General features: G+C 44.4%; 1 protein-coding gene across 1 annotated transcript; it reads right to left on the bottom strand.

Annotated features, from left to right (window-relative positions):
- Positions 1-3,176: 3,176 nt before the first annotated feature.
- LOC123427889 lies at positions 3,177-9,209 on the bottom strand. Its single transcript, XM_045112028.1, has 5 exons — positions 8,694-9,209; positions 7,495-7,659; positions 5,685-5,767; positions 4,589-4,661; positions 3,177-3,447 (listed from the first exon to the last, which is right to left on the bottom strand). Exons 1-5 carry the CDS (start codon positions 9,207-9,209, stop codon positions 3,406-3,408), a joined length of 879 nt encoding a protein of 292 aa, XP_044967963.1. The 3' UTR covers positions 3,177-3,405.
- Between the last annotated feature and the right edge of the window lie 1,121 nt (positions 9,210-10,330).

The raw sequence follows: 10,330 nt of genomic DNA, 5'->3' as shown, positions 1-10,330 counted from the left end.
GGACTCCTTAATTCAGTCGAAACTGACTAAGGGCCTTGTCCCTTATGAGGGGTAGTCCTTGGGTAGGCCTTACAGGGCAGGCCTATGACCCTACCCTAGGACTATAACCCCATCACTGACTGAGCCTGACTGGGGTCAAGCCGGGCGTGTTGCTGGTTGGCGGCGTCAAGGAGGTCCCTGACCCGCTTCTCCTGGAAAGCGCGCTCCTCGCCTTCCAGGCTTGCCATCTCCTCCATGGTTGCCTGTGCCGCTCGCATGTTGGCCGCAGGAGTCTCGTAGGTGGGCAGATCACCGCCTAGAACCTCGCCGACGAACCGGCCGCGGCTGCGGACCGATCCAAGCCGGCTAGGGGCCTCGGAAATCGGAGTGAGACCGTATGCGGAGTTATACTCGCGCTGCGTAGCCTCCAACCGACGTTTCGCCGAAGCTATGGCAATGCCCTCCTCCAAGATACGCTTGCGAGCCTCCTCCAGCGAGGCCCGAGCGTCAGCAGGGTTGGCAGAAGCGGTGACGGGTGTCTTCAGGCCGGCGATGGCGTCCCAAAGAGTATCAGCGGTGGCAGCAACGGGCTCGCCAGCGCCTGCGGAGGCCTTGCCGGGAGCCGTGCTGGTGCCGGCGCCGATAACCATCACCTCCACGGTGTTGGAGATGGCAGCAACGTGGTATGGGGAGAAGAACCCCACCGACGGCGGAGGGCCGTCGAAGATGAGAACGTTACTGGGATATACGTCGTGGGCAGGCATCTCAGCGATAGAGAGCCTGCTGAAGCTAGCGCAGAGTGCCTCAACGTCGAAGTCCTCGCCGAAGTAGCGCGGGCCGTCGTTGAGACGAAGGTCGCTGAAGAGAACACTGAGGTTCTCCATAGCAGCGACGACGACGCTAGGGAGCGCCTCGTCATCAGAATCTTCGTCCGAATCCGCATGGCGGACGGGGACGTCGATCATCATGGGTGTCGCCTCGTCGAAAGCGGGCTCCACGGGCATGCAAACTGATCCGGACGCGATGCATCCGGTGGTGTAGGTGCGGGGCCCCGCCCAGCGCGTAAAGCCAGCCGATGCCGCGATCGGCCCCGCGGTGGGCACCAAATGTCGATGAATACTCACAACATATGCCATAGGTAGGCTAAAGTCGGTGAGAACCGAAGGGACAAAGGTGGGCGCTGGGAACGAGGTTGGTACACGCATGGGATGCACGATGTAACCAGGTTCAGGGCTCTCCGTAGAGATAATACCCCTAATCCTGCCGGAGTGTTTGATGTATAGGAACAGAGTACAATGTCGCTCCTGGAGCTGTGTTGGGAGGAGGAAGAGGGGAGCAGCCGGCTCGTCTCTACACTCTCTCTGTGGTTGGTGAATGTGTTGTGTTGAATGACTAGTGAATGATCGGCCCCCCTGCATGGAGGGCAACCGGGGGGTTTTATAGACGAACCCGTCGGCCTACAATATGGATAAAGGGTACAAGTGTGGGACCCGGCTGGCAGCCTCGCCGGCTGGCCAGGGGCCCACAGGAGTCTTATCTTGTCGCTGGGGGGCCCGCCGGCTGCATGGTCTCGATTGCTTGTGGGACCCGCCGGTTGGCCAATGAGGCTCTCGCGTAAGGTTGACGCCGAGCACGCGTTGTACGTTAAGCGTCGCCCCGCGAGATTCTTCATGGGCAGGTAGTACGGCCGTCTCCATTGTTCCCCACGTCGAGTGTAGTAATGGAGTGGGAGTGTGACGGTCCGACACTATGCTAGGTGATGGATCAGAGCCGGGGTAGGTCAGCGGAGTTGCCGCCGACGCTCGTAACTATCGGGCGCCCCGATCCAGTACCTTTGTTGACGCGTAGCTACCTTTAATCGTGAGGTCCTATCCTGACCTACGATCTGATGTGACCTGTGATCCTCGGTCGGCTAGCCTGCTTGGCCAGCCGGCTTAAGTGTGGCCGCCTCCTCCCCAGTCCGGCTGGCGGGACCAGGCCGGCTCCGAAGAGGAGACCGCCTTGATTCTAGCCGGCAGGGGTTGCCTGGCTGGCCAGAAAGATGGCCGCCTCGTCCTCTAGCCGGCAGGTGATGCCTAGCGGGCCAGAAGACTTGGACCTTGGGAATCTTCATACGTTCATGTCCATTGGGCCGGAAATGAAGAAACATGATTGATGAGCCTACCCCGGGGTTATCCCCCGGCAGCAATAGAAATATGCAATGATTGCAAAGTTTATTTATACTATGCATGTCTATTGTACTTTTGTTGATTAGTATGTTCTCCTTTTCCGCATTGTCAATGTGTTACTTCCAGATTTATATGTGACACATTTGTTTAAATTGTATAAGATGGCGCCAATTAATCTTAGATGTCAACGGACATTTGCAAACTTCACAAAAAAACCAGTGAAGCCTACGTAAGTTTAATATGCTTTCTCATATTTAAAAGAAAATGAAAAAAAATGTTATCTAATCTAATCTATTTGTTACAGATTCATAGACTTTGACGACCTCACCTTTTCGGATACATTCAGAACATGTAGCATTTGCGTGAGGGTAGATGTCAAATTTCCTGTTAATCCGAGTGGTGATAGCCTTCACTTCATTCTGATGGATAGAACTGTAAGTCTCAAGCATGTTTAGATTGGTAGAACAAACATGTGTTTGTCATCATCTACCATTTTCTGATGCGATTCTAAAGGTGCCAAAATCGAGGCTATAGTTGCCGGAAAAGATTTAGTGCATAGATTCAATTTAACATTGCACATGGGTCGTAAGTACACCATTCATGGTATTGAGTGCTCCTTCAGTGCGAGGACATTTGTTGAGTCACACTCACTAGAATTTCCAACATATCCAAAGCATTTGATATCCATCCATGAAGTTATGAGGTGTCCAAACAAAACATTTGTAGGTATGAATTCAAACATATATAATACTAACACAGGGATAACCTTTGTATATCAATTTGACTAATGATATTTAATACAGACATAGTTGGCATAGTTGTTCAATATGATGATTATCAACTCATCGGGAGACACCCACCTGCTGAATTGTACAGAGAGGTCACCTTCATGGATATTTGGTATGTGTAGTTAATATACATAATTGCAACTCTTTTGTATCGAATTATAAGAATTAATTCGTGAAGTCCTTGTATAGTTACTATTTTCAAATATTCAAAATTGTAGGGGCACACTTATAGTTGTTGGCATTTGGGGTGGCAACTTAATTCAAAACTCATATAGGTGGTCAACAACTGAAGGAAATAAATCTATTGTCCTTGCAACTATGCTCCGTAAGAATAGAAAATATGGTAATGGATGCATTTACATCTTTATGTATTGCATATTTTGAGAAAGTGTATTGTTATGTCGAGCTAAATAGTTTTTTAATCTTGACAATAGGAAATTTGGAAACTTCAAGTTACACCACCCTTGCATTTAACCCGGATCATCCTTCAGCACGTGCACTTCATGGTAGTTCTGACATATAATCAAATACAAGTCAATTACTTGTAATTATTATTGATATGTGCATGCAAATTTTAAATACTAATAATTGCAACATTTCTAATAATTATTTTGCAGACATTCGCGAGAAAATAATAGGTGGGTTGATTGACATGGAGTTTGTTCGAGAATTTATTGAAAGGAGGTGGGATTTGCTAGCAAGCGGGCTGTCTACAAATGATCCCCGACGCAAGATGTATACAAAGAAAGCTCGACCCATGTAGTAGAGATAGCAGAAATCAGTTGTGTCTATTACACATGATTGTGTCTTTCAATTTGTAAGTTTAGTTGTCTCATGATGAAGATCATATGTAATATTTTTTTAATGGAGCTTAGTTTTTGTTAAGTACGTTGTTATCTGACATATTTTCTACTTCATTAGTATGAGTGTATGACCTAGAATTAATTCTTCTATTTTCATCTATATATTTACAAGCTATACATATAATGAGACTCCTTGGAAGTTCATAAAAACAATTCAACGTCTTCATTTGTGAGTATGGTTTTGTTTCATGTCTTGTTTCGGCCTTGGGATCTGACATGAAGAACTTGTCTTGTCTTGTTTCCACGAAATGTTAGAGGGTTTCATTTGTGAGTATACTCTTTAACACAATCTAATGTCGTGGCAACGCACGGGCATCCAACTAGTAGGTCATAAGACCAGCTAAATGTCGTTTTATGTATATTTTATATTATGATTTTGTGTTTGTTATTTTACGTGACATCAAATATTTTTTATGCTGACTACATATTTCTTACAGTCTCTTTTTATGTATGAAATAAGACAAAATTTATGGAATGTAAAATTACGGTGCATTGGTATGAAAAATAGAGGGGGGTGAAAAATCACTATTCCTCACCCAAGGTAACGAATAGTCAATCCATATATATATATATATATGGAAAATGGGTACTACCACTACGGGGTAGTTACCCCCACCTTTGTAACCGTTCGATTTTATTAGATAGGTGCATCTCTAAAGGGATCGGATTAGGCAGAATAACGCATAATTAGTTTCTCGGTTGGAGCTCCTGATTTTGTTGGAACCCTTTTCTGTGTGAACCATCAAAAAGATATGGATATTGATATTGTGGATCATCAAAAAGAACCTACCGATAAAAGCCCGACGGATATTGCGGATATAGTGGCAAAGACAACAGATTTATTGCCTTCAGATGTTGACCACCTATATGAGTTCTGAATCAAGTTACCACAACAAATCCCAACAACCATAAGTTTGCCCCTACGATTTAGAATATTTTAAAACACTAAGCATGTCAAGGACTTTTTGAATTAATTTCTATAATTCGGTATAGAAGAGATGGAACAATTATATACCAACTACACATACCAAATATCCATTAAGGTGACTTCTCTATATAATTCAGTACCTGGGTATCCCCGATGAGTTCATGTCTATCATAATGAACGACTATGTCAACTATGTATGTATCAAATATCATTAGTCGAATTTAGGTACTAAGACTACCTTTGTATTAGTAACTCTTATATGCTTGAATGCATACCTACGAAAGTTTGCTTTGGACACCTTCGAATTTCTGGAATGACATTAAATGCTTGGGATAGGTTGAAAATTGAAGTGAGAGGGACTCAACAAATGTCCTTGAACTGAAGGAACACTCATATGTGTGTTGAATGTATCTACACTCCAGATCTTCAAAGTTAGGCCGCACGGTAACACCAGAATGATGTAGTTCCTCCCCACGTGCAATGTAAGATTGAATCTATTCACTAAATCTTTTCCAGATACAATAGCTTCGATTTTGGCATCCTTAGAATTGTTTTAGGAAATGTTAGATAATGATAACCATATGTTTATTTTAGCACTCTGACATGCTGGAGACTTACAGTTTTGTCCATAAGAATGAAGTGAAGGTTATCATCACTTCGATTAACCATGAATTTGACGTCTACCCTCACACATATGCTACAAATTCTGAATGTATCATCATATTCGAGGTCGTCAAAATCTATGAATCTATACCAAATAGCTTAAATTGGCAAACAGGGTTTTTCCATTTCTTCAAAATATGAGAAGGCTTGTTAAACTTACCTAGGCTACTGGTTTTTTTGTGCAAGTTGCAAATGTTCATTGACATCTAAGATTAGTTGGCGCCATCTAATACAGTTTATCAAAATATGTCATGTTTAAATTTGGAAGCAACACATTGGCAATAAGGAATAATACCTGGAAGAAGAACCTGCTGGTCTCTTCCAATGCCGCCTCCAACTTCCTTCTATAGAACAGCAGTAGAGCTTGAACCAGATTACCTGGTAGCAAAGGACAGGTGAAACAAATCTCTACTATTGCTGAATGCACATGCGTTGCCACGAAACAACACAATAATACCGGTTGTATTTATCCTGTTTCGCCCCTCCCTCAACTCGTCTTTTCTTTAATATGCATTTTATGTCTCATATCCCCCAAACAATCGTTGGTCTTCCTTCTCCATTACTTATCTCTGTCCACCCCTTTGACATGATAAGCTAGTGCTTATGATGTTTTTCACTGCGTTTCCATGACGAGCTAATGCTAGGAAATGTGTGCGTGCATTGCGGGAGAAAGAAAATGATTTTGCAATGGAACAAAGGCACTTGATTTACACGACCAAACCTATTCCCAGCAACGTCGATCCACATCAGCCTCTTACCCAGCAACGTCGAGATGCCTCCTTGTGGTGCACCCATGGATTGGTATCTGTGCTTGTTACTTTAATTAGTAAAACCAAGTGTGCAATGTTATTGACTTGTTGACAAGTGAGTTATAGGTGCTTGACATGAACTCGTCATTCCTTGCATGACACTCTTGTCCGAATATATTCAGTTTTATCGTCATGAAAGAAACACAAACATTGCATTCTTTTTCTAATTATAAAATGCTTCAGCACAAGACTACAATTGACTGCAAGGTGTTTCACTCATACTGTACAAATGGGGGATTTAATTATAAACCTAGTATGAATTTGAGATGGGCATAATGGCCTGTACTGGCTGATGTTTCTATCTCTAATGGCATGTACTGGCTGATGCAGTTTTTATTGTCGGATGCCTAAAGATGTGTACAAATGTGTAAATATTAAAGATTTTTTACTTCTCTAAATGCTAACTGATGGCCTGATGGATTGATGTGTGCTTGACCTGGCAGATAGATACATGTGTGTGTGCGCGCGCTCTTGAGCTGACTAACAGAAAATCTACGCTAAACACATATGAAAGTGCTACTAAATTGTTCAAATTTTCAGTTCTTTGATGTTCCTGCATAATAAATCCAATTGTTCCCGCTAAAGTTTGTTTTAAGTTATTTGTACTTCTTCTAAAAAACATGGAATGTGGAGAGCACTTAGTGCATAGCTGTTGTTGCCTGAAAACTGCAAGTGTGGGCGTCAGCATGTGCGCGTGTGCTTGATCTGAAGCTTTTTTCACTGTGGTTGCTGATGGGCGTGAAACATTAAAGGAGTATATGCCCCCTCATATAAGAGATTTGTATGAGAAATTTACTTGTACAGTATGGGTGATTTCCCAAAGCTCTCATTTGTGGTCTAAGAAGTATTACAATTAACGCATGAGAAATGAAGTATATAAAGAGTACAGTGAATCCATTAACCCTAGGTGGGTGAATATATAGCCAAATAAAGAGATTACAAACAACCAGCGCCTACAGTATATGATTCTTCCAAATTTACTTGTTTGTAGATATATGACGGATGGGTTGCTGATCATGTACTTATTCCTTCATGTATTTATTGCTGATGTGGTTGCAGATGGCAAAATAGACTTATTCCTTCATTTAATCATGGTGTCTAATGGACGCTGGATGGCTCGCAGCATGTACCTGTGTAGCGATTTGAGCAGTTGGGTATTTCAGTGCAGCATCAAAGTTCTCGATAGGCCTACGGTCTGTACTCAGTACCCTCTTATGTGATAAAAATAGTGCAATGAGATGCAAATGTCTGGGAGAAGCATACAGATTGCTAATGATAGGTGGGAATCTATGTTACCTGTTGTGTCGCACGTGAGCGTGGACGAAAAAAAGCAGCACTTAAAAATGGTCGTTGATCTTGCTTGAACTCGTTCTCAGAGCCAGGGAGAGTAGACAATGGAGCTGTGCTATAATCAGACGTAGTTGGAACATTAACGGAGGCTCCAGGAAGTCCCTTTAGTGACTGCACAAAAGAAAATGTTATAACCAATATTTTCTTGGACTTCAGTACAATTTTTCAATGCATTTGGATGTTAAACATCCCATATTTCCAATTTAATCCACACAATTTCTTATAAAGGAACATGGAAACTGGTAGGAGACAAAAAAAAAATATGTCTTCACATATACCTCGTACTGGTATGTTCAGAATAAGGTCAATCAGAGATTCTCACATAAGCTAATTCACAGAGTACTTCGACTTAAACTGATGAAATGAGTGTGCTAAAGGTTAGAATCCTAGCACCATGAACTCTTTTAACCCTTTACTATATTTTTTAACAAGATAACAGCATAGGAATAGAGAAGCCTGCCGATATTATAGTGAACTCGGTAGCTTATAATTTACAAATCACTGACTCAAGTAACTCGCCCAGCACATTAGGAGCATGGTTTCAGAGCAAGGAAAAAGGGAACAGATACGAAACATTGAACCAGTAATAGCTCTGGCCCGTCGGGTCACAGTCTAAACTCTAAACCAATACACCAAGCAAGCAATCAGAGACATGCGACAGCCCAGCCCACGAATCAACCATATTTTTCAGCGCATCTAGACCGCACGGGAGACAGGCTTCGGGCAACAGAAGCAGCATATGAGCACAAGAAACCTAAAGGGCGCCAATTGATCCAGGCCACCGCAGATGCAGGGAGTAATAAGGCCTTAAGATGTACTCCCTCCGTTCCTAAATATAAGTCTTTTAAGAGTTCCCACTAGGAAACTATATACGGTTGTATATAGACAGTGATTCATTCATTTTGTTTCGTATGTACTCCCTCCGTTCCTAAATATAAGTCTTTTAAGAGATTTCACTAGTGGTCTACATACGGAGCAAAATGAATGAATCTATATACTAAAGTATGTCTATATACATCCGTATATAGTCCACTAGTTCAATCTCTAAAAAAGACTTATATTTAGGAAGTTTTTTAGTGGAATCTTTAGGAGCGGAGGGAGTAGAGTCTTGACCGATGTATACAGAGCTGGTTGCGCGTCGTGACCGGAATGCGGCGAGTCTGACGGAAGCGCAATGCCCGCGATTGGCCGTCGGGCCTGGTCGACGCGCCGCTGAGTCGGAGAGGCGCCACACACGGTGTCCCGCGCACCCAGGACCCAGTCGAATCACGTCGACCGCCACCGCCCGTCAGCACGCACCAACGGCAGGCATGAGGCCGTCGTCCGCTCCACTGCCGCTGCTGCTGTCGGCGCGAGATGAAGACGGCAGGAGGTGACCGAGATCGTAAGAGAAAGAGGAGAATGAGGGGTAATTTGAGACAAGGGATAAGTTTGCTCCTTTTTATCATGCGGGGTAGGGAGATAACTGCAATAGCTCCACCATTGTGCGCGATCTGCGCCTGAACTGATCGGCAGTTGCCAGGTTGCAGCAACGCACGAGCAGTCAGTTGCCATAGACGAAATCGGCGCGAGGGTGGTAGAGGGAGTGGGGCATAGTTGCTAGGAACGGGAAAGGGTGCCACGTCCCCTGTACCAGCGATTGAGACATACCTGGGGTCCATGGCAAGAGTCTTCCGCGCGTCGACAAAAACGATGTGCGACGGAGGCTGGTCTGGATGCCCGGCGGCCGGTGTCGACGCGCGGAATGTGGATCCGGTGCTCGGCAGCGGACTGCGGACGCGGTGCTCGGCAGGGGACCCCGGATGCAGTGCTCGACAGCCGGAAGGCGCCGGCGGCTGGTGTGGACCTCAATGGTGGAGCTGGGAAGGGCAATCACACAAGAGCTGAGAAGGCGAGAGCGACGGCCGCAAGGTACTTTGGGGCGCTGATGGAGACCACGCCGAACAAGGTGTAGTCTACCAGATCCCAGTCCAAGTAGTGCCTCTGTCACCAGAGGTAAGATTAGGAAGATGAGCCCGCCCCCATCGTTTCTTTATCAAGGTCTCCACGTCCGTGTAGTTTTCCTGGAGGCCCGGACAATGCGGCATGTGCAGCACAATTAGAGATGCACTAGAGGTAGGGGGGCCACCGAGTAATGCGACATATACGGGCACTTTTTAGAAAAGATTACGAAGATGGTGATTTGAAAAGATGCTATTAGTTGGGATGCCTCTCCAAGTGAAAATCAGGGGGAGGGAGGGAGAGATTATTGACGAATCACACGTTGTCTTGTCCGTAACAACCTCGTAAAGCTTTGTACGTCTAGGATTATTGGACGCCACCCGGTGGCGCCACCAAGGCACGCATGGACACATTTATCTTGCCTAAACAGTTTCGTGTATTATTTAAGTTCATTCGGATCGATTAGTACCACATCAATCAAAGTAAATATACTACAGTATATTATTTGAGTTTAGAACAATCATAGACAATGATACATGCAGCAAGGATATATTAGAGTTAATCTAAAAGCAAAGACAAGCTAGCATTAAGTGCTTCATTTTGGTTGAATAAAGGGTTTAGGGTTTAGGACCTCATGAGGCTAAGGAACCAAATAAAAAAGAACATATTTTAGAGTGCTCCACAGGCCGGGCATCATCCATTTCCCCATTAGAATCAGCATGACGTCTTTCATCGGAATTCTTCCGATCTTCATTTTGATGTACCCAACACAAATGCTACATGGATTTTAGTCAGCTGCACTCCCCACTACTTCTGCACTTCCCTTTTCACACACCGACGA

This window comes from Hordeum vulgare, chromosome 2H, assembly GCF_904849725.1.
Source record: "Hordeum vulgare subsp. vulgare chromosome 2H, MorexV3_pseudomolecules_assembly, whole genome shotgun sequence".
Lineage (NCBI taxonomy): Eukaryota > Viridiplantae > Streptophyta > Magnoliopsida > Poales > Poaceae > Hordeum > Hordeum vulgare.
The sequence above is the reverse complement of the archived record's forward strand: the minus strand, read 5'-3'. Positions and strand labels throughout refer to the sequence as shown.

Excerpts from the sequence above, each read along its gene's own strand:
- LOC123427889 (XM_045112028.1), bottom strand. The coding sequence starts at position 9,209 with ATGGACCCCAGGTATGTCTCAATCGCTGGTACAGGGGACGTGGCACCC. Across the intron at positions 5,768-7,494 it reads GCTCACGTGCGACACAACAG|GTAATCTGGTTCAAGCTCTA; the intron begins GTAACATAGATT and ends CTTTGCTACCAG. Across the intron at positions 4,662-5,684 it reads CCAGCAGGTTCTTCTTCCAG|GTGGTCAACATCTGAAGGCA; the intron begins GTATTATTCCTT and ends GAACTCATATAG.